The 24,341-nt window shown below is 43.4% G+C and overlaps 1 protein-coding gene across 2 annotated transcripts in view; it reads left to right on the top strand.

Moving 5' to 3' along the window:
- Positions 1-7,018: 7,018 nt before the first annotated feature.
- TP53BP1 (tumor protein p53 binding protein 1) overlaps positions 7,019-24,341 on the top strand; it is a 30,789-nt gene continuing 13,466 nt past the window's right edge. For both annotated transcript variants that reach the window (XM_086620188.1, XM_086620187.1), the window contains exons 1-11: positions 7,019-7,195; positions 7,270-7,487; positions 7,800-7,870; positions 8,508-8,666; positions 9,114-9,195; positions 10,094-10,239; positions 11,488-11,608; positions 11,947-12,038; positions 13,060-13,262; positions 14,275-15,529; positions 23,602-23,721. In XM_086620188.1, coding sequence (XP_086476314.1) covers positions 7,019-7,195; positions 7,270-7,487; positions 7,800-7,870; positions 8,508-8,666; positions 9,114-9,195; positions 10,094-10,239; positions 11,488-11,608; positions 11,947-12,038; positions 13,060-13,262; positions 14,275-15,529; positions 23,602-23,721 — 2,644 coding nt within the window. The remainder of the gene's footprint in view (positions 7,196-7,269; positions 7,488-7,799; positions 7,871-8,507; positions 8,667-9,113; positions 9,196-10,093; positions 10,240-11,487; positions 11,609-11,946; positions 12,039-13,059; positions 13,263-14,274; positions 15,530-23,601; positions 23,722-24,341) is intronic.

Genomic DNA, 24,341 nt, shown 5'->3' with positions numbered 1-24,341 from the left:
CACAATAACATGGGCAAACTCTTTCAATACCCTGGGATGAATCACATCAGGCCCCATTGACTTATGTGCATTCAGTTAGAGCAGCAAATCCCATCCAAGTTTCAAGGTGACTGGGAGCTTATCACTCCCCCAGTGACAGTTCTCTAACCCAGGGCTCTGGGCATCCCAGGGCCCATCACTGGTGTTAAAGACAGAGCTGAAGAAGGCTTTAAATGTCTCTGCTTTATCTTTGTCCTTATTTATGAGGTGAGCAACCTCATCGAGTATCAGACCAATGTTTTCTTTGTCCTCCTTTTGCCGTTAGCGTGCTTAGAAAAGCCTTTTTTGTTATCCACCACAGCACCGACCAGCTTCAACTGCAATTGAGCTTTGGCCATACGAATTTTCTCCCTACAGTGTGGAACAGCATTTCCGTAGTCCTCCTGGGTAGCCTGACCTTGCCTCCAAAGTCCATATGTTTTTTTTTTCTTCCTAAGTTAGGAGAAGCTTTCTAGCCAATAGACGAGTCAAGTTTGGAAGACTCTCTCTGGTGGTCAGACACACACTAAGTCTGAAGGTAGAATTTAACATATTTATGAGGTTTATGTCGTAGGGATGCCTGTGATGTTAAAAGCTTGGGCCTCCTGGAAGAGGAGATTCCTTTTAGTTACGTTTCCTAAACTCCTTTGTAACACTGTTACTGTCTCTTATAGCTATGTAAAGTTCACAATGTCTCACTTTCAGTTGTTTTCACCTCTGAGAGGGAAGCTATCATGTCCCTGACATGTCAAACTAAACCTCATTTTGAGGTTTAGTCCTTATCCTTTGTGCCCTTTATGCTCACTAATGAAACTCTGCTAGGAGATGGTCTTCTCTGACACTGTAATATCCACTGCTCTTTAAGCCAATAATTCAACAGCTTACTAATATCTCCTGAATCAAACATCTCTAGAAAAGGATGTCAGTAACTTACAAGTTACATGGCCAAATTCAATCATCCTAAGGAAACTAGACTTCTGAAGACACAACTTAATCAGCAAAATGCTTGAATAAATGTTTACAGTGAAGAAGCTCTAAAATGTTTTAACAGTTTTTGGTTTACATTAGCTGTCTTTTTTCTGGAGTTGCATACTAGAACTAGAGTTCCCAATCTTTTTGCAGCCAAATCTCCTCTGAGAAACTGCTATTTATTCAAAAACAGAGAGCTGCAAAGGAACATGAACATGTTATAATGTCATAAATGAACCATCACTTGGTGAATGAGATTACTATGTTAAAAACAAAAGCCAAGCGAATCATTCTTAATTAACATGTTGGTACCGGCTCTGTGACACAGTCCTGCAGGAAGGTGACAGCTCTAACAGCTTACAGGAACTCCAAAGCAGCACACTGCAGGGAGGTGTCAAGGCCTTGGTCACACACTAGGCAATGCCCAAGGATGCTGCTGTCCCTCCGGATGCCATCCAGAACCCAGGAGGGCAGCACAAGGTACTGACGTGGGCCACACCTGACAGCATGTCCAGACCCCTCGGTCCTGCCCGGGCTCGCACACCTCAGGCAGCCTCATGAGAGAAACGCGGAGTGTGGCCCTCCCCGTGCCGCCCCGCAGATAAGGTGGAGCAGAGTCCCGCGTCGGGCCGGGAGCCGGCCGCGGCTCAGGCGGCTGCCGCGCTCATGGGAGAGGGACGCGGCCTGTTCCGCCACGCTGCGGTGCCAGCCCCGGCCGCCCGCCCCACGCCTTCGGGTACAGCCCGCCACGGGCCGCGCCCCCGCCGCTCGGGGCGTCGGGGTGGGCCTCGTCCCCCGGGCGATCCGCGGCCGGCCCCGCGGCCGGCCTGCCCCGCAGCTCTGCCCGCCTCCCGCTCCGCCTCGCGGCCGCCGCTGCCGCTGGGCCCTGGCCCGGGCGCCACAGCCCCGTAGCCCCAGGCCCGGCGCGGACGGCGGGCGGGGCCCGGCCCGTTGCCGCCCGCCTGATGTCAGCGGGGCGGGCCCGGCCGGGCGGGCGGTGCGGCTCCGGCACCTCTGCCTGCGCCCGAAGCGGCGGCTCCCGGCTGAGACCAGGTAAAGCGCGGCCGGGCCGCGCCGCGGTTCTCCGGCCGGCAAAGCCCGACCCGGCAAGCGGCCGGCGCAGCTCCGTCTGGCCCGCCGGGCGCACGGGGCCGGCGGGAGCCGCGGGCAGCCGCGCGGCGGGGCCTCGGGGACGCTGGGGCGCCGCGGGGCCCGGCCAGCCCCTCGGCGCGGCCCGCGTCCTGTGCGGGGAGCTCCGGCCGTGGTGCGGCCGCCTCGCCGGTGGGGCGGAGCGGGGCTGCGGCCGCGGGGCAGGAGCAGGGCCGGGTCGCGGCGCGGGCGCCGTGAGGACGAGCGCCTTCTGGGGCGCCGTGAGCAGCGGCGTTTGGGAGGCGCACGCCGGGGTGGCGGCGGTGCCGCGCCGCGGCCGCCGGTGCGCTGCCAGCCGGCCGGGACAGCGGCCTGCAGGGCGCTCGCGGCGCTTTCCGTTCTCCGAAGCACGTCGGCGCTCGGTGCCCTGCGGTCCGCAGCGTGCCGGGCTCCCTCGCTTGCCACTAGGCTCATGGACCCCGAGAACGGTGAATGCTCCGCCGTGTTTATTCTCAAATTGACAGAGGATAACGCGTACAGAAATTGGCCAGGTAATTTTTAGGTGCGTCTCCCCTGTAAATAATAACAATCGTAATAATACAGTACAATACTTCAGCCTAGGTTTTCAAAGACAAGTAGCATCCTTACTCCTTTAATAAGTTTAGCTATCTTGTCAGGTATCGTAATTTAGTTATCTAATTCCCACTTAGAATCAGGATCTGGAATTTGGTGCTTTTCTCGGCACCTGTTTTGAAGATGGGGTATGGGGCTCCGCCGAGACACACAGAAATGGATTCATGGTGGAAGAAATGAGAATGAGCACCAGGAGTCCTGTTTCTCGGGTTGCCCATCCTAATTAGTAGACTACATTGGAGACGAGTATCCAGAACAAAATATAGCTTCAACGGTTCACTGCAGATTCTGTAAGAAACAAGAAAGTTGGAAAAAATACTCTAAATATGAAAAATCAGACTGTCTTCATACTGTCGTTCATTGAAAGTCTGGTGATGGACAGGTTTTGTTTGAAAGGAAACAAAGATTAATTTTGCTCTTTTATCCTCTTTCTTAGAGCAAGGTGGCCACACCCTATTCATAATTTATGATAAGACTCAGAAAAAAGACAGTCTGCAAGCTGAGGGGGGATATTTAGATCAAAGATTTGTATATTGTAAATAAAGCAGACTGCTTTTTTCATAGCATATAAAAAAATGGAGAAAAAAGGAGATTACAAATGTAACACAAAAAAATATTCAGTCAGCTTTAATACTCACATGCAGATTTGGCATTTACTAATTCAACTACCTGGACTGAGGTTTCAATTTTGTCCTACACGGGTTCATGCAAAAGTATTGAATTGCAGAAAAATGAGACTGGAAGGGAATCCTGGAGATGATCTAGTCCAACTTTCTGTTTCAGACCAAGATCAACATACCTGTCTTTACTACCTAAAAAAAAAAAGTCTTAAATGTTAGAGACTGCATAATTTTCAGAGCTTCATTAGCTTTGGTTTTTAAACATTCTTGCTTATTTCTGTTTTGTCTTACTTTAGTTTTAACCTATTTGCAGTTCATATAAACAAATTCACAGTCGTCCTCTAAACTGTGAATATGAAAAACAAATTATATGTCATCGACTTTTCCTTTGTCAGGCACTATAACCCCCGATTGCTTTATTTTACGGTAATGCCACATAGCCTAGCAGCCCCATCCTGAATTTGTGCAGTCAGTTCTTTCCTTTTGTATAATATTGTTCTTTCTTGCATTGCACTTTGTCCATTTTTCAGACCATTTTAATTTTTTTTTCTTCTATTACTTATAGTCTGTCTCAATTTCAGGTTGCTTGTGGGTTTAATAAGTGTACTCCTTATTTTGTGACCAAGGTTATTAAGGAAAACAGTGAACAGAAGAGGAATAGCACATTGATGTTGGAATGCTCACTCAAATATACTTATTTTGAAATAGAACTGATGATTACTTTCTGGGGATGGATATTCAACAGGTTTTTTCCTTATATTCCTGAAATTTCATCACAGCTGTGCTTCTCTTGTTCGCTTATGAGAACCCCATATAGATACTGCTAAAAGTCTTACTACAGTAAAGTTGTTTCGCTGCCACATTTCTTCTGTCCATAAGACCTGTTGCTCTGACATGAGAAGAAATCAGATTGATGTCATGTGCCTTGCCTTTACAGATCTATGTTGGCTGCTAACTCCTCTCCTTGTTATCTTCTAGATACAAACTGGCAATTTGATGATTTGTTATCAAAGTTTTCAAGGATTTGAAGGGAATTTTGAGAGAGAGTGACTGGCACAGTTGCCACTTCTAGTCTTCAGATACCTCATTATCCTCCGGGAGTTTTGAAAGGTAACTGTTAAGATTTCTAAGGCAACATTTTTTGGGAAGAAGTCTAGACTCAACAGTTTTTGAAACATCTGGCTTAGATAAGCACTCTTTAAGCCGTTTCAGCTTTATTTCAAGGCTGAAATCTTGCCCTTTGTCATTGTTTAACTGAACTAGCTCCCGCTTTCTGTTAACCTTTTTAGAGAGGAACAGTAAATGCTTCTGCCTTCTTGACATTAGCCACCCAGTAGTGTTCCCTCAGAACAGCAGACCAACAATTCTTATGGTTGTTGTTTTCCTACGTAGTATGTCTATAGATAATTTTCTCGTTGCTCTTGATATCTCTGGCCTTTTTAATTTTTGTCGTTCTGTGCTTCTGCCATTCTTTTATACTGATCCTTTAAGAAAGCTGATACGGTTCTGATTGCCGTGTTGTTTCCTTTCCTCTGTTTTCTTGTCATACCTGAGTCAAATCACCTCCTCCTATTACTTTTCTTATCCTTTCTTTGCATTATGATAGCTTGTACTTGTGCTTTTAGTAAAGAAACTGCCATTTCTTTGTAACTCTTTTTGTGCTGCAAGATCCTGCCGGTTAACTGTTTATTGTCATCTACTTCTCAGAATCCATTCTTTGTTTTTCTGCTCTTATTTTCTGCCCAAAGATACATTATGCATGGCCAATATTTGCCCAATTACATGTACTTCTCGTGTTGTTATAAACACAATCGTTTTGTCTCTTTTTTCCCCCCCAGTTAGTAGTTAACTGTATCTATTCTAGAAACACCTTCAGATGAAAATCTGGAGTTTGAAGAAGGACTTGGCTTAGGTAGGCATTTTAAATGCCCTAATGAAGAGCACGTATTCTCTAGGAGAAGCTGATAAAGAAGAGGTGGTGGCAGAAGTGCAAAAGAAGATGCTATGAGGAAGGATATAGTTGTTTAATGTTCAGTTGGTAAGAAAAGGACCTTAAAACGCTAAAGCGAAAGACAGTACCAACCTTGGAAACCCGTTAGTAAGTCCAGCAAGGATCAGTAGTGGAGTACCATAAACTAGCTTAAAAAAATGAGGGCTTAAAGCTATGCTTGTGCTTGGAAGACCTATTTTGCCAAGAAAAAAAAAGAACTGGAATTTTATATTTTATTTAATTTCGAGAGTAAGCATAAAAGAAGAGCATTTGAAGTGTTTTCATTCTGATGGAAGCAGAACTCTGCTTGAAGGGAACTGAACAAACTGCAAGAACCTATTCTAAAACTTCTGAGACACTTGAGGATCATAGACAGCCAACTGTCCCATCACGATCCCAGACTCCTTTTCAGTTCCCTGGAATAAAATATTTTGTGAACATGAAATCTGTCTTCTCCAGATGGCTAGCAAAAGCCAATGAACAACTTCATCTTTCACAAGAAGGATTTGGTAATCATGGGCCTCGTAGTGGTCTTTGGCATTGTGGCAAATTTCAGACAATATTTCAAGTTGTATGTATTTTTGAAACTGGTATACCAGAAAAGCTTTTCAATAATACACCTTAATGTGTGCTAAAGGAACATCTTCTGGGAGCTGAACAACCAGCCCCTAGAGTATCCTTCCTGTGTAGGAACTGTAAATATTTATACCCTGTTTAATGTTCTTAACATGTATGTGCGAACTCGGAGTTCACATCACGCACACAGTTTGTTAACACAAACTCGTATTTACAGTGTTTCACTATGTATAACCTTTTGTCTATAACTTCACATAATAACGGTTTCTTCCAGGCCAGATACCGTTTTTTTCAGTCTTCTGTGTTTTTGGTTCTACAATAGGATTTAAAATAAAATATATAGAATTCTCATCTATAAAATACAGAGAGATGCAGAAGTAGAAAAGGGAACTTGCAAAAGCGGATTTAAATTAGTCTATTCAAACTAACTAGTTTTTAGGCAAAAACTTTAATGCTGAAAGACACAATTTGTGCCCAAGGCTTCTTCAGTAACTGCTGTTTATTAATACAACACAGGGAAAATCACCAGATTTCACTCCCTGCGATACCTGGAAGTGTTCACGGTTGTGGTTGTCGGGGACGAGCAGCGCTCGGCTCCGGGCCGGGGCCGGGGCTGTGTCGTACGGCTGATGACGAGGAGGTCGGTGCGGCACCGCGCGGAACCTCTTTGGCCTGACTCCCCCGGGCTGTCCAGCGGCGGCGGGCGGCCCGAGGCGCCGGGACGGAGGGGGCGGGGCTGCTTTCTCGCCGGCGTTCGGCGGAGAGGCCGAGGTCTCCGTTCGCTGAAGGAAGCGAGGAGCGGGGCGGCGCCAGATCCGCCGCCGTTACCGCTCCGTGAGCGCCGCTGCCGGTGCGGAGCCTCGTCCCGCCTGCTGCGCGCTCCCGCCGCGGCGAGACCGTCCCCGGGCCCCGGCCCCCCCCGGCCGCCGGGCGGAGCGCGGGAACCGCTTGGCGGCGCCCGGGCCGGCGTCTCCCTGGTAACGGTGGCGCGGGGCGGGCGGGTCGCGCGCCGCCAATCGGCGCCCTGCAAGATGGTGGCCGCGGGAATCGCGGCGCGGGGCGGCGGGCGGGCGGCGTAGGGCCGCGGCGGGGCTGCGCCGGGCGTTACCTCCCGCGGCCCTGCATGGAGCGCGGCGGCAGCAGCCAGCTGGAGCCCGGCTTTTCGCAGCAGGGCACGCCCCGCCTGATCGTGGAGGACTCGCAGCCCCAGAGCGCGGGCGCGGCGGAGGACGCGGAGCAGGCCTGCCTCGGCGTGCTGGCCCGCCGGCTGCCGGTCCGGCGGAGCCCGAGCCCCGTGCTGGTGAGAGCCCGGCGCGGGGGCGGCGCGGCCCGGCCCGGCCCGGCCCTGACGCGGCCCGTGCGCCTGTTTTGCAGGAGATCGTCTGCGGTCCTGCGGGCAGCCGGGCACTCGCGGGTGGCGGAGCAGCCCGGGAGCGACCCGCAGGTAAGAGCCGGGCGCGGGGCCGCGGGGCGCCCGGGGGCCGCAGCCGTAGCCGTGCTAATGGCGCTGTGCTTGCAGAGCCGATGGAGAGCCCTGCCCGCCCAGGCGCCGCCGGCGCTGAGGAGGTGCTGCCGCCCGGACGGGAGAGCAGGTGCGTGTGCCGGGCCGCGGGGACCGCCATCCCGTGGTGAGGCGCGCCCGCGCTCGGCCGCCTCTTCCTGGGCCTCTCTCGGCGTAGCGCGCCGAGGACGGGCCTCAGCGGGGGGCTTGGTGCTGGCTGCGGCCGCGCCCGGCCCGCCCAGCGTCAGTGGCCCGCGCCGCGCGGGGTGCCGCGGTTCGCAGGGCTCGGCAGGGCCCGCCCGGGTGCCGCCGCTGCGGAGCCATCCTCCGGGACGCGAGCAGGCTGCAAGAAGGCAGCCTGCAGGAAAGCCCAGAGCGCGGTGAATAAGCCTTTCTGTTGCAGTACCCTTGGAAAGGCTGGAGAAGGAGGTGAAGGTGATGCTGAGGACTGTACTGCTTCGCCGTGCGTAGAAGGTAACTTCTTGGGGCTGCGAATCTGACCGGCCGTCTGTGTAGTTTTTCAGTTCGGCTGCCCCCCTTGTGTCATTGCGCGTAGTTGTGCTGGTAATAATGGGTCAGAAAGTGGCTGCTTTGTCCAGAAGTTCATCTGCGTGCTTTGGTGTTCGGAGGGGAAAAAAAAAAAAAAAAAAAAGGTGATTTCAATTGTTAAGCAGGATCTTGGAGGCAGGAAATAGATTAGAAAAGGCATAGATGCATCGTGACCATTAGGAAATGAAGCCTTTCTATGGCAGAGTAAAGAGCTCTTGGCATAGTATTGTCATCAAAGGACTTTCAAGCACAGGCTGTGTATTATCAGGCTTGTTTTCTCATCACAGAATCCAAATCTGCTACAGTACCTAATGATGTTACGTAAGAGCTTGCTGATTAACACTGGTTTCTGAGTTAATGGCCCCTGTCCCTCTTCTGTTACCATATTTTTAATTAGTACAGCTGAGATCAGAGTCTGTTAGTTTATTCAGAGTTTCAACAATACCCTAAATACTTTTCTTGTTAGAGGGTGTATCTTTTGCCCTTGTAAAGTGATAGATGGCTCTTTGATTTTTTTTTTTTTTAGTATATATATATGTTATTTATGGATGTTTGGTGTTAGATACAGGCATGTCACAGCTGCATTTTGGAGCTCTAGAGCTCTCACAGAGCCAGGACTTTGAGAGTGACTTTGTTCCCAATGAAGGAGATGCTAGGCATCAGTTTCCCTCTGGAGTTGCTGTCCCGTCTTCCAGACTTGTGAAGAACGATGCTATAGATGGTATGTGAAAACTATCTTAGATGTTTCGTTGCTCTGTCAATTCTGTCTGGTTTTCTTATTTTTTTTTTTAAATTATAGATGTTATGTTTCTTTGACAGGAAACGCAGTATTAGTAGTTTTCAAAAATGGGTTCACAGCTCATTGGTAGTTGCAAAGAATTTTGCCTTCTCTTTTCTTTGACCTTGTTCATTTGTTTTCTTGTAGCTGTCCAAGTGCTGTCATTGATTCTCTTTCCTAATTTGTTTCTAGAGTATTTAGACAATTTGATATTGAATTCCCTCCCTGGTAAAAACTTCATCCTGTCTGTTGTTGTTGTTGTTATCATTGATAGTTCAAGATTAAGCTTGTCTTGATATTTGCATAATTTACAGAACTACATTTTCTTCTCTTTATTTATTAATCCAGGTGACCAAAGTAACATTTTTTTTTTCTCCTCTCTCTTGCTAGAATTGTGTGAAGACAGCATGGAAACTGTCTCCGACACAGAAGCACATAATGCTTTGGAAGGCCAGCCAGAGAAGTCTGAAAGGTAAACCGGTCCATGTTCTTTGTAGGTCTTGCTGATGTTCTGGAAGTTGATTTGTGTCCTTTTTTTACCAGATTTTTAGACTTAGGAGAGTTCAGGCTTCAAGGCAAAAGAGAAAAATGACGGGAGAGATGTAGTACTGATGAGGCCTTTTTGCAGCAGTGCTGACTGAGGAGTGCTTTCACCATTCCTAGCTTAGGTGGTGTCAAACTCTAACACACGAAGATATCAATAGGCTTATTTTTAAGGGAGAGTGCACTGTATAATAGAATATACTAATAATTTTTGTAAACAATTGGAGTATATTAAAAGTAGTAGCTCGATTTAAGTCACAAAAGTTATTTTGAAATAGCTTAATCACTGCAGTGGAGGCTTTGATCTCACAGGAGAAATCTAGAGGCTAAGTGGTGGCTATTCCAGGATGCTTTTCAGTGTTTGCAATTGTAAGCTTTATAGTTTTAATTATTTTTAAATGTGAAACTTCAGTTTGAAAACTCTTTCTATATCTTTTATGCCAGATAGAATAATATTTAGCTCATCTTGTATTGTCATATTCTGTCACAAAATAATGTTTAAAAGGAGATGATACAAAATTCCTAGAATCTGTGTTGAACAGAAGTCAGTAGAAAAATCTGCGGTCCATTTACGCATCACTTAGATTAGTAGAAAACTTTCAAAATAGTTCTGAAAACATAACTTGTCAAGGATGAACATGTTATTTTTTCAAGGGAGAGATACCAGTCTTCCTTTTTTTCTTTTTAATGATTTTTTAATTCTTTTTCCCCTGTAGTAGACACAAGTGAATACCTTTCATCTGTGCTGATAAATTTTCTTTACAATGTTGCAGTATTACTTCATACATCTAATTTCTTGGGTGAGTGGCTGTGTCTTGCTTTTCCAGAACTCTGCAGGAAGCAGAAGAGCATACCAGGAAACAAATTCCTGTCTATGACCCCGGTAAAACTGAGAAATCCCTTGATTCTGGTCACGAGGAGTCAGATGTCTTGTCAACTCAGGAAGAGATGTTCCCTGAAAATAATGCAGCAGGTAACAATAGACAAGCAGAGCCAGTGTCCATCCCAGTGATCATGATAACCATCTTCCCTACTTAATCTTTTAAGTAGTGTTTTAGGGTGCAGAGCGCTGTGAGTATTTTTTACGTATTTTCTGCTAAAATTGAGGATGCTTTGGAAATGGAAGGCCACAACCTCTTTCACTATACTACGAAACAGTGTCTAAATGTCACTTATTGGTAGAACAGCTACACTGGCTTGTTAGATACGTTGAACTTCCTTTCTTTCTGTGCCTTTTGAAGAACAAAACAAAAAAAAAGCCCTTTTACCCTCTTCTGAAACTGGCAGTGATAATGCTTACCCTTTGTAGTGACACACAGTCTAAAGTGTAGATAAGAGGTGTAGGCAAATACTGTAGACTTTCTTATTCTGTGTAACTTTGGCAAAGCATTCCACCTTACTTCTCTGAATTTGCCTTCCTGTTTGGGATAGGACAGGATTCTGCAATCAGAATCTTCATACCACAACTTTAGTCAGTTTTATTTGTCGTCTAGGTTAATGCTCCTTCCCTGAAGGGAAGAGATTACATGGAATAGGATCAGGGGAGAGCTCATCACTGTATGTCTTGCTAGGAGGATGTCTGAGTCTGGTTTTCGTATCCACAACTGAAGAAAAATAAAGAAAAAGGCTAATAAAGAAATAGAAAGGTTCTTAACAATCTTAATAGTGAAAGGTCTAGAAAGTAAAGTTTTGAAAGACACCTTTGCCACTGTTTATAAAGAATGAGCTAAATGAAGTCTCACTTTATGCTTTTCGTTTCTAGTTTTAATTTGTGCACAACTGTGTCTATATTAGTATGACCTTGTGCATGAGCCCTCTGTATCCAAAAGGTTCAATAACAACCTCCTACTCACGTGGAGTCAGTGGTGAATGCAAGGTGTCTTTTCTTGTGAGAACCTTGGCGGTGTTTGCGTTCTAGTGCTGAGTCAAATGTGCTGATACTGGAGCCGTTGAGGATTTTTCTTATAAAATTCCCAAGTAGGAAGACTTGTACAGTCTGGCCTGATAAGTTTGTACCTACAGAATAGATTTTTATCTTTTTCATCTTAACATACTGAACTTTCATGTACAGTCCTCCAACTCTGTGTGAAAATCAGCGTGTCCTCGCCTACCTGAGAAGTAACTGTGCAGTAGTGTGAATATCATTCTTTGGAATTTTCAGATCAACTTGGTTATTGGCCAGGTTTATAATCTTATTTCCTTTGGTTCAAAACCTCTGCAGGGAGTGGCTGTCTGATAAGCAGGGTGGAAGAGGGAAGTTCACTGGCATGCACTCCAGCCCGCAGTCTGCAACTCCTGCAGCTCTCTGGACAGGGATCCCTTCCTCAGGAGAGTCATTCCATGTAAGCAAAAAATCCCTAAACTACTGCAATAGCTTAATTGCAATAGTGCATTTCCACCACTTTTTTCTTTATTCAAGGATTTGTGCTTGATTTTAAGCATTGACTGTTTTAATTTTGCACTCTGAGAGGAGCGTGGCTTTGTTTTGCAATGAAATGAACTAATGATGCCTAGCTGGTCAATGGCCATTTCTCAGGTCTCTCGCTAGTGAACACCTGGCACTCCTGCTTTATGAGAATACTCCTGTTGTGACAAGCTGGAGCTACCTTTGGGGAGAAGTTAATGCATTTTCTAGTGATGTATGGTCTTCTTTTCCATGTTCCCTTTCCTTGGTCTGCAGTGTCTCTTCTGGCCTAGTTATTCCACCTCCTGTTGCCTTTGGGTCCAATGCTCTTGTCCCCAGCAGTCCTACTGAACAGGAGCAAGCAAAAGGTAAATTTTTCTGCATACTGGTCTGTGGTTGTGTTTCTGTGCTCTGTGGTTTAGTCTGAGCATGCAGCCTTTTCAAAACCTGCGAAAAGTTTGCTTAAAGAGTAAAGCAAGATTTGGAACACGGGAAGAGGTAGATGAAGGGAGATCTGAATTTATGACTCAGATGCTGATGTGCTATAAATATTTCTTGCGTAGCTATCATATTAACATTAGCCTTGTCAGCTAGCTGCCCTTCACTTGAAAGATGGGAAATACTTCATATGGGGTATGGATTGCTGCTTGCAATTGTCCTCCTTTCTCAGGGACAAGCCATTCTTGCTACAGGCAGGTATCAGTATTAAGTATATAATGTTATGGCGATAGAAAGGACAGAGGAGGGCTGCTCCGTAACAGTTATTTTACCTTGGATGACTTGCACAATATCTTAAAAAGCTTTCATAGGTTATATATGTGCACTCTAGAATGCTATGCCAAAAGAGGGATTGTTCTATATGATACCTTGGTTCGTAAACGTTTTCTCCAAGCACTCGTTCGCCATCAGGGATAAGATATCCATCCACACATGCTTTTTAGTATGACAGAAAATCACTGTTTCTTTCTGTGAGATTTCTGTCACAGAATGTGAAATACTTTTAGAATAGATATTTTGTTAGTCGGGGTCTTAATTTAGTTGCATTTTAATAAAGATAGCAAAAGGAAAAATAATCCTCAGAGAAATGCTTTTTATAAATTTCAGATACCTTTTTCTAATTGTAGAAGTTCTAGACCTGTAGCAAAATAGATATATGAATTCTTAACAAAACACTTTGTCCCTCCCTTAAACTTAAGGATATGGATGTTTCTGTTAATTTCTGCCCCCTCTCCAAAAAGAATACACCCAAAGAGAATATTTTAGGTTCACTCGTTAAAGTAGCCAAAAGTTGCATACGCCGCTGAAGACAAGTCTTTTAATAGAATGTTGGAAACTTTAGGTACAACGCAAGAATTTGCTAGTGATGTATTTTCTGCTCTTTTGAACCAGATGAACAGATAGATGTATCTATCCCTGCAGAAGGAAGAGAGCTGATGCAGAAGCAGAGAGGAGATACGCTAGTGGAGATGGCCATCCCGTGTATCCCACCAGGACCTCTTGTCTTGCCGCAGGCATCAACTCCAGTGTCCCAGAGTGCCCCAACCTTCTCTCCTGGATCTTTACCTATACCATCACAACCAGAGTTTTCTCATGTAAGGGTTCATGTAGATACCTTCTCTGAGGTTTTTATGCGGCTGTTGTGGAAGATGTATGTTTGAGTCAGCCTCTGTGCTTCTGTGTTGAGCTTCCGTACTAAGCTGGTTCTTACGAGCTTCCCTGTTAGATGTTGATCATACTACGTGGCAGTTTATCCTGCAGAGAAAATGCGGAAGAGCTTAAGATGGCATAGCAAGTTACTGAATGTAGAATTTGTTGTCTTTTAATCTGTGCTAGAAACTGGTTTTGTGCTTTTTTCTTTCTGTCTTTGAAAGGCTGTTGCTTTCTGATGCTGGGCTCTGTGTCCTGCATCTCAAACTGCGTCATAAATTAGACTTTTATCAGGATAGCCCTTGGCATCATTTATCATGGAGAAAGTGAAACTGTTTTGTAATAAAGCATTTGTATTCTCCTACAAAGCTACAAATTGTTTACTGCAGTTTTCAAGTTGCTTATTCTTATTATCTGTGGTTTCATTTGTGCTTTTCGATTCTGGAAGTTACTGTTCAAAGGGGTTTAACAGACAGTGGCTTTATGGCTTAATACTACAAATTTCATCAACTTAAGGCAGAAAATAAAGGTTGTACTGGAGACTTCAGTAGTTGAAGCAGGGCTTCTCCTTAGCTGCAAGTGGCTTTCATGCTATTGTAATGGGTTCCTCTAGAGAATCTTTCCAGAACCCGTGGTTGTTTGACTAAAAATAGCTACTAATTTGCCATGCTTGACCTATACTTCATGATTTGGTACTGTAGGAGGTGTACCAAAGATTGTGTCTGACTTTGCCACAGGAGTACTAAAAAGTAATGAGTGGTGAAAATTTTTCTCAGCAAGAACAGGTAAATTACGACTCACATAAATGGGGTGGGAGGGGGAAGTGTGGAGGTTTCTTTTATCTGTAGTTTTGTGCTGAACTTGCTCTGCTCCATAATCCAGTGTAATGTTATAGGAATAACAAACAGTCCTGCTCGAGATGCACTGATGTTCCATGTCCCACTTTTTCCATTTTAGGATATCTTTGTTCCAACTCAGAGCCCAGAGGAGAAGCATGAAGGAGAAGAAAAAGCTGCTGCTTTAACCCATTTATGCTTACGAGGAGATCTCTCTGGACCTACAGATGCTTTGTCAAAGATGTCTGCAGGTGACTCTGTGTCACAGCCTTCTGAGTCCTGTAAGCTGATGCTTTCTGCAAGTGAATGTAGCCAGCCCACAAATGCAGAGGTCAGTTCAGGCTCTCTGAACATGGACCAAGGTAGTGAAACCACACAGGTAGAGGTGATTTCTGAATGCAAAGCCTCAGAATTGGGACTCTGTTCTGTGGAGAATGACAACGTAAAACTGAGGCCTGATGCAGGTGATCAAGCCCTCTCTGAAAACTGTAAAAAAGCTAAGGAGGAGGATTTACAGACTGCAGGAAAGCCTGTAATGCAGTTAGTTGATGCAGATGTAGCAGGAGATGGGTCATTAGCCCCTACAGCTCATCGGGAGATGGAGTGTGTTTCTGCAAGTCAGGCTACTGTAGATCAGTCTGGTCTGCCAGAGATTTTGTCACACACTCAAGGTAGAGGAGTGCAGTCTGGGGATTATCCATTGGAAGAGACTTCTGAACCTGAGGCAGTTCCTGAGACTCAATGTGAAGAACCAGAAGAAAAACCGCAAGTAAAAGAGAAGCAAAGAAATGAAGATGGGTCTCTTGTCAATATAACACTTTCTCAAAGGTTTATTCTTGAAAGGGAAGTACAGTGTCGTGAAGATATGGAAGTGGAATTTGCTGATGGTTCCTGTAAAAATAGCAAAAATTTGTCTCATCAGGCCCAGGAGTTAGAAAAAATTGGACCAGACAGTTGGGGAAAAGAAACTTCAAAAGGTTGTACTTTTGACACTGGAGACGCAAAGAGCATGGATAAACTGTCCTTTAAGGCTGCTTTGGAAAACATTCCAAAGCTCAATAAAGTTTTATCTAAGCCTTGTGTAGGGGAGTTACTGGAACAGCAAAACAATTTGTTTCCGAAGTTCAAGAGTGACGTTGCATCAGAAGAGGCATTGTGTGCCAAAAAACATCCAGGTTGTTCAGAATTAGGACAGATAGTAATAATAAGGAATCAACCACCACTTCAAGAGAGAGGGGTTGACCTGCTGGTGACTCAGCAGGAGAATCCTGTGCCAAAGAATATGGACGATACTGGTACAACAAGGAACCTGGAGCAAGAAGAGCAGATGCAGTCACAGGAGAAGGCAACTGCTAAATCCCCCAGTCCTTCCACTGGTAAGTGAATTTAGGTTAATAGTTCACAGTTGTATGTTTGGAATATGTCAAGGACAGCTGTGTACAATCCTCAGTGTTTTTAGGGAGCTCTGATCTTGGATGCGTGTTGAATAGTGGAAGAGTGAAGAGCAGCACTGCGAGTTACTGTGTTACCTGCATAAGATGCCGTTGCTGTTTTTCCCCTTTGTCACACTACTGCAGGCAAGAATGAGAAGGTCGTTCTTGTTCCTAACACTGTCTCACTGTTTTATGGCAGAAGCACAGAGCAGCTTTGAAAACTCAGAATGTTGTCACCTTGGCAATGCTCAGGGATTTTTGTAACTTCCCCTCACTCCCCCAAAAGCAACGACAGTAGTGTCCTTGAAAGGTTGTGTAGTAATCTGTACTCTCCCTCTTGTAGGTCTCCTTACTGTTTTTTTTTTTTTTCTTTCATTATCGGAGGAGAATTTTCTTTGTGGAGGTGTACAGAGCAGCTTTGAGCTAGAAAAAAAATACAGCAAATTTATCTTGAGATTATTTTAAAGTAGCATGGCTTTTCACTCATGCGTAAGCTATGGCTCAGCAGGTATCCTCATGATGGGTGGAAATCCCTTTAATGGGCCGTTGTGTAGTTATGCAAGAAAGGTGGGATGCTGTACCTGAGTTTTGTGGAGCTTTTGCCTCTTAGTTGGCTTCATTTTGAAACAGAGTCTGTACTCATCAAATGAGAAAGTAATAGAAAATGAAGTTTTACTAGGGCTTTGGTTTGAATTGTACATGTTTTTGAGACCTAAGTAATCTTTAATTAAACTGCAGATCAGAGAGTGAGAGAGTTTTCCGCCTCTTACGAGGATGGTAGGTGACTTCTGTCTCCTGAAGTTGGTGACTATGAAAGTTGAGGGTCTGAAAATGTTACTTGTCAAGAGATGATGGTTGTCTTTACGTCTCCTGAACAGACTGGTATGTTAGTAGAGGTTTATTTAACTCTTTTCACTGATTTGCTGGTTAGTTTATGCTCTGCGAATTATCTAAGTCCTTCAGTTAGAGTACGATGGAAGATCAATAGAGTTGTGCAATGCTGTTAGAATTAGATGTCTAGCAGGGAAGATGTTTGTGAACCATCTGGTAGGTTCAGATTAACCAGTCTGTGATTTTGATTTGTGGAACCTATAAAGCCGTGGGCTAAATAGAATTTCTCTTACCACTGAAATGTCACGGTATTGTTATATAGCCCTATAGTCTGTTCTGCAGAGCTTTGTTCAAGTGATACCGTTTTCTAGTTTTTCCTTTTGATAAATTAGTGTAAGATATACTGCTTAAAAAAACGTTTCCTAACACTCAGCCTTCTTTTTCCCCTTTACGTACTGAATTGATAACTGTCTATTCTTTGTTAGCGAGGGACATCTCTCTTATTTTCTCTGCCAATTTATATTTGGAGGTTTTTTTGAGAGCTGCACATTTCTTCAAAACTTCTTCAAAACTTCTCTTGTCAGTCTCATGAGTCCAGTATTTTTTGTTACTGTTTTCTGAACTACTTGCTTAATTTTTCCAGTTACGAACTGATCCTTACTGCCATTTATGGCAGTTTTGGCTATTTCTTTCTGAAAGCCTTTTGAGCTCTTTCTTATATGGTTCCCTCCCCTTTTCTTCAGTTCTTGTGACCTTGAACCGTGCTGACTTCTGGAACATGTGATCCTGTTTGGAAAGGTCAAAATGGCAGATTACAAAAAGGAGCAAGATGAAGAGCTTTCTTCTTTATGTCTGAACAGAAGTAGGTGAGATGACTTTGAAGTGCTAGATGGAGACTTGGATGAAAAGGGAAGTGTAATACTTATGTGTGTTTTAATACCAAATTTGCTGACAAGTTTGAGAAAGATGACCATTCAATAGTGTGGAACTGGCTGGTCAGGAAAAACTCAAGATACTGAAAAATAGGATGAAGGTAGTATGTTATGTTGTAAGAAGATAAGAATGACAGGTCAATATTGATACCTGTAGAAGTTAGATTACAGCGAGATGTGGAAAAGAGATTTAAATGCAGGTCATCAGTTTTGGAGAGACTTCTAGTAAAAAATAATAGCAGTTTTCAAGGTAGACTTCTCTGTAAGTATCTGTTGACCCATTTAAAAAAGAAAATAAAGCTCAAATTATTTTAAAGGAGTATGGATCCTTGTGGCCACAGCTTTTTAATATCACTGACATCTGAGAACAACTTCTGCAGTGGTTACTTTATTTTGAACTAAAAATATGTTTAGTCATGTAAAAGTTCCCATGCTTTAGGGATTCTGATGTATTCTTTTGTTCAGATGTAAAAATTCCACTTTCCCAATAACATAGTCATATGAATTAAGCTGTATTGTTGAGCACTGCTATTAAGCTATTAATACCAGCTATTATAGCAATTACTTGACGTAACTTTTGCACGTATTCTTCTGAATGTGGTAGGACCAGTCAGACGTTTGGGAGCTCTTGCTTTTGCATTCTTTAACATCCGGTAACTAGTGACCATCACTTTCTTTCATAACGTTATAGCAAAGTGCTTTGTTGTTGAGTGTGAAAGTAGAATATTTCAGTTGACCAGAAATGGAATTTTTTTTTTTTTTTTTACTTTAGCACATTCTCTGACAGTAGAGTTTGTTGGCTTAGGGAACCAGTGCTGGAGGCAATTCAGTGGGTGGTTTTGTCAGTCAAGATAGTAGTGTCATCAATTTCAGGTTTAAGTTCTTAATTTGCGGTATTTAGATGCGTCTTAGCAACATCTTATCCAAAGTTTGAAGACTGCCTCTCTAATGATACTTAGGGAAAGCTCTGAATGTTGTTTGTAAGTGGTACAATTGAATCATGCTGTATTTTTCAAATTAGGGAAAAAAAAGCTTCAGTGACAGATTCTGGAGACTGCACACTAAATATGAATCACCAGGGTTTGAGATACTCTGTGGACCAGGACGACCAGCTTCTTTGTTACATTATTCTGTTGTCTTTTAATGGGATGGGTTTTTTTCAGTCTTTCCTGTTCAGTGACTTGCAATAGGTCTTTGTGCCTTTGTGATAACTCTAAACTAAAGACTGAAAATCACGGTCTCCGTGAATTGAGATACTGTACCAATCTAGCTCGCTATACAAATTCCCTCAATAATGAATAGCAGATGCATGTAGATGAATATAAGGGCAAAATTGCAGTGGGGAGATACTTCTGAGGAAATCTTGCTTGCATCATCAAGAAGAGTATCGTTTAGGAACATGCTGTGTCTGAAGTGATGTCTTTGTTTATCTTAGATAGGTGTGTTGTTCTGCTCGACCATGGAATTTCAGTGTGTGATTTTTTTTTTTTCGAACCTCTGTAAAGTTTTTGGCTTCAAAGCTTCGTGCAATAGGAAGTTTGACAGCTTAAATTGTATACTGGATAAAAACACCAACTCTGTTTCACCCGGTGTTAGTTTCGTTTGATGCCCCCTAATTCTGAGAACGTTAAAATCTGAGAACTTAAGTTTTATGTAGAAAGTCGCACATGGCAAGAATGAAGGAACTTGATACTGGTATTAGAAAATCTATTTTCCTTCTATTAAACCTGTTAGGGAAGTGCAAAGATTGCAGGAGCTCAAATGTTATTTAACATAAAGCTGCATGATGATGTTTTAGATACAGTATTCTTAATTTCCTTTAGCTGAAAGAAGAAAAAGAGCTTTATTATTTAGAAAGTAATGCTTTGAGGAGATCTGGTCAAAATACTGTTCAGGAAGTTCAAAGGTGTTCTGATCCTGTTGCATTTTGTGATCTCAAATTAACTTTTCTGTGAACACGTCCAGGGCATTTTGCATGCTGGGATTGCGTGTTTCTTAAGATAATTTAACATAGTCAGAGAACAGTACTGGTCTTTGAACTTAAGAACAGTATAGGTTTTATTGAATAAAATTTATGTTTGGCAGTACACTGCTGAAATGATGATTAAAATAAAGATGAGTGGCTGTAGTTACATAACAAGGTTGAATGTTATGTTCCACTTCAGTATGGCCTTTCACAGAATTCACGATCCAAAACTTCCTTTTTAAGAGAATGTGAACAAAATTGCATTTAACTTGAGGTAACGTTTCCCTTCTTATATTGTACTTGAAATGTTTTTTCGTAGGTAGATCTAATTGCAACTTAAACACATCACACTTGGCTGGATTTACTTTCAAAAGAGAACAATAAGCCACTGTTTGGAGAAAATGAACTCGGAAGTTAATGCTGGTGGTTGTGTTTTGCACATTTGTATTACACTAAAGGGCTGATGGGTTTTAGGAGAGAGTTCAGGCTTTTGAGGTGTTCTCCTGATGTCTTCAGACTCATGAAGCATGGTGGAAAAGTAGTTGTTCTCTTACCATCACTCATTCCATAAGGTGTGAAGAGCTTTAGAACATCCCTTTTCTCTTAAAGTAGCTTTGTTCTCATAGTAGTTATTTCCAACAGGACTCTAATCCCTGATCAACTGATTATGAAGCATACATCAGTAAGCACAAACTTTGGGTGAGGACTAGAAGGATCTTGGAGAAGAGTCCAAGAAGCAGGAGTAGAAACTGGATGTTGAGGTTTGGGGGTTGTCTTTCTGTTTTTGAAGTTGCCTTGAATGAGGTATTAACTGAAAAAGGCTCAAAAGTGAGAACATGTTATAGTGATACGTAAAATCACTCTATAGAGAATATAGTGATATGTAAAATATGTTTACTCATTGAAGTCTGTTTCTAGGACTCCATAGAGTTTATAGAAGTTGTGGTTGTTTGTAAAATCTTTTTTGTAGGTTGTACGACTTTGTGCATACAAAATCTTATTCAGAAAGTTATCTTTTAACTGGTACTATAAAATAAAGAAGAAACAGATAAGCAGTGAGTTAACATAATTATGATAAAGTTTAAGCATACTAGGTTAAGTAAGAAGTTAATATTTTTATTAAAATATGAAGAGTTGGGTCGTCAAGCTCTTAAGTCTTTCTAACGTTGTCTTAGGCCTGGCTAGAGTGATGATTCTTCATCTGGAAGACTCTGGAAATAAAGTTGTTTTTATTTTCTAATGAAGTCCTTTGATATATCAACACCTAGGTATGAATTACCAATGGAGAAGAATGTATGTAATCAAGCTTTTGTCCTGTCTATTAAACAGTTGTGCTAGTGAGTTAAGAACAGAGCTAAAAAAGGGCTTTTTGAAAGAGAAAGCAAAAGTTCTTAATTAGAAGGCATGAGGTTCTTTGGGGTGGTGGATTTTGGTGGGTTTTTTTTCCCCTCCCTTCTGTATGCCGAGAAAACAGAGCGGCCATCCACTACTACTGGCCTTCTCTGTAGGTTTTCTTGTGGCTGAGAGCTACGGTAGATGTGCCACGTCCCTTGTAGAGGTGATGGGTGGGAGAGAGGAACTACAGCAGAGGGAGCTGCGCTTGAGCTGCTGGAGCTCTGCACGCCGGCCGGCCGTGTAGGAGTAGCGTGCAAGAGGCATCGCAGTACACAGAAAAGGTGGTAGGACTTATCTCTTCATCTCAAAGAGAAGAAGACAGTAGCTCTGCTTCATTTAGTTTGACGGAGAGTTGGGAGATTTCTTTGGCTCCGTCTATTACCGTGCAGGGTAATAGGGTGTCTATTGGGCTCCGTCTATTAGGGTGCAGTTTTGTCTAGTTGCCATCTACACTGTGCTGGAAGCTTCCGGCTCTCCCTGCAAAAGTGTTGCCCAAGCAAATGAAGTATTTTGTACCTTAGCATTAACAAGCTTGAGAGAGACAAAGTGGGCCAAAGCAAGACCCAATCTTTTGATGCTGAAAGATAAAAGGAAATCTTAGAGGATGATGGTCTTAAGGACATAAGAAAAGTTTGTAGAGAAAATTAAGCTTTTTTGTTAAAACAGTTCATGCAGTTACGTGAAAGCACTTAAGCTTTCAGGCATACATTTTTTTTTCAGGTCTTGTGAGTGTGAAAGCTTGTTTGTTTTCTCTAATTGTATCTGTTGGTTTAGTAACTAGATTATCTCTTACTAAAACGCAGGCCGATTGTGTCAGAAATTCTTCTGATCATTTGTTACTAGCCTGCCAAATGCGGATTTGTAGGCTAGAAGGGATTGTGGTAGCTAAATCGATCAAAATTTGGTGGAGTTTCTAAAGACTTCAGTTTTTACATAGAACACTTAAAAAGAGATCCGCTGTAGGTCATGATATGGCAGGTGTTCATCATCTGTTTATGAACAGTGGTAGCTGGCCTTTCAGTGTGTGGGTACCGTGAAGCGTGAGTAGCACTGTGCTGTGAAACACCTACCCACTGCACAAACACACTGAAGTCTTCAGGTTGATCTCAAGGATGTTGCAATTGCTGAACATTATCTTTAAAACTTGTGACAGCAGGGCAGGTGATGGTTTTTACAGTTTTCAAACGGACAAGAGAGAGCTTTTCGCTGGTCGGATTCTTTTCTGAGGGGATTATGTCTTTGTCATGTGTTTATGGCTTCATTTGCTATGAGATAGTTGTGTAAATTGTGTCAGCATCTTGTGTAGCTGAAGAACAATGCGGTGTGTCTGGCTGTAACTAAAAATTGTATCTGAATATCTAGTGCTAGCTCCTGAATTTAAGTAACTTGAATTTGTGGGGTTTTAATACATATTAAATTCAGGAGTTTAATATTAAATTAACTTATGAGGAGCGGCTGAGGGAGTTGGGGCTGTTTAGCCTGGAGAAGAGGAGGCTGAGGGGAGACCTGATTACGGCCTATAAATACTTGAGAAAAGATGGTGGGGAGGTAGGGGAAGGGCTCTTTACATTAGTGACGGGTGATAGAACAAGAGGAAATGGGCATAAGCTTAGTCAGGGGAGGTTCAGGTTGGATGTTAGGAAGTATTTCTTCTCTGAAAGGGTTGTCAGCCACTGGAATAGGCTGCCCAGGGAGGTGGTTGAGTCCCCATCCCTGGATGTGTTTAAGAATAGGGTGGATGAGCTACTTGAGGATATGGTTTAATGGGGATTAGGGATGGTTGGACTCGATGATCTCTAAGGTCTTTTCCAACCTAGAAATCTATGAATCTATGAATCTATGAAATGTGACTTGCATTATTCAAGTAGCATCTTGAATGAAATCCAAAGAACAAATGCAGTTTTAGGACAAAGGGAAGAGGAAGGATAGTGACAAAGATGATGAAAACCCATTTTGACCTCAGTGTGGGGAAGCAAGGGTTTATTCTGTTAGTTTTGTTAAGTACTTCTGTGCAACTTGGAAAGAATGAAGCCTGCAAATTACTGATCTATGATGTCGAAGGTTTGCAAATAAATGACACGGAGTGAGGCAAAAGGAGGGAGCTGAGATTTTAATGTATTTTATCTGTTAAATCCTGCAAGATCCACACATGGTAAATCCAGAAAGGTGTGATTTCCCTGATGGGATAGGCTACCTCAGCCCATAGACCCTGCAGACCCTTTGTGCTGGAGACTGCACAAGAAGGGGCAGAAGTATTGGAGAGGACAGGAGGATGGGGTCAGCCCTTTGGCAGCCTGCAGCTGGTCACAAAACTGCAGTATCTGTTATTTCTCTTAAAGCTGACTTTCCAGGCAAGTTTCTGCTGTCATCGTCTAACCATTAATTGTCTGCTGCTAATCGTTCGGGCTCATAGGTGGCTGTCTGAAGTGTATCTGCTGACCTTTTATCCAAGGCTGTTTGGTGATAAAGCATCGTTCTGTGTAAGTTTCAGGTTATTAATTCAGGCAACACATAGCTCTGCCAGTTCACTTCTATCCTAACCTTCATTTCTGTTTCTGGCCTTGTCCCCCTTTTCTGTGGAAAATCCTGAGCATTTCTGTAGCAAAGGTGCATTCTGTCCTGTTCATGTCCTTTTATCTAGGACCCAGGGACAGCTTCATTGAGTTGACCACAGCCCAGATTTTCGCTGGGAGAAACTTTCCACACGAAACGTGGGGAAGATCAGTTAGAGCAGCGGTCCTGAAGCTAGTAACTGTTAAGGAGGTTTTTATACAGGGCAGCACCAGGATTATGCTTTTCACCATTTCCACAGCACAGTAAAACTGTGCTTTTGGTATTTGAACCAAAATAGTCCCCTGGAATTACTAATCCTGGCAGTCTCTGTCTTTTAGGAACCCCATTTCATTTTACTTTGCCGAAGGAGGGTGATGTCCTTCAGCCCTTGACTAGCATAACACCACCTCTTACTGGCCAGCTGAAAATGGGACCCAGAAGACACAGCACACCAATTGGTGAGTTTGACCCAAACTACTCTGTTCTGCAATTAAAGCCTAATTGGAAGCTTTCCATTCTTGGATTCTTGGATCTGATGAGATAACTCAAACCTACCTTGGCAGAAAACATCACTGTTCTATGGGGAGGTCTCATCCCTTCTTCTGACTTGCCTTGTTATGTTCTCTTCTTGATCTCTAGTGAAGGTGTTTGCTCCCTGAGTACAGGGTGGTATGGAACATGTCTTCCTCACACTCACTGTGTTCCCACGTTCAACTCCATTAAAGAACGCAAAAGACCCCTTTGAGTAGTGAAAGAGGTTAGACTAAAAGAAGATTGTTCGTAGTATTCATTATCTTTTAGCAGTACTTTCTCTGCTATGTTCACAAAACAACACCCTTAATTTGCTGGATGAAAGGAAGTGTGTGTTTCTGCTTGCATAATAGTAAAGTATCTCAAGCTAAGGTCGATAGCTGTGCTACAGAACTTTCATGCTTCAGGACTCTAGATAGAAATTTCCACTACCACACTAGTGCTAACAGCACATGCAGTGAAGCGTCTTCAGAACAGAACCAGCACCTGAACCTCAGCAGTGTGAATGACAGTAGCTACTTTTTGTCTTACTTTTTTTTTTTTTTTT

The sequence above is a fragment of the Tauraco erythrolophus genome, chromosome 14, assembly GCF_009769465.1.
Source record: "Tauraco erythrolophus isolate bTauEry1 chromosome 14, bTauEry1.pri, whole genome shotgun sequence".
Lineage (NCBI taxonomy): Eukaryota > Metazoa > Chordata > Aves > Musophagiformes > Musophagidae > Tauraco > Tauraco erythrolophus.
Note: the sequence above shows the minus strand (reverse complement) of the source record. Positions and strands in the feature narration are given on the sequence as shown.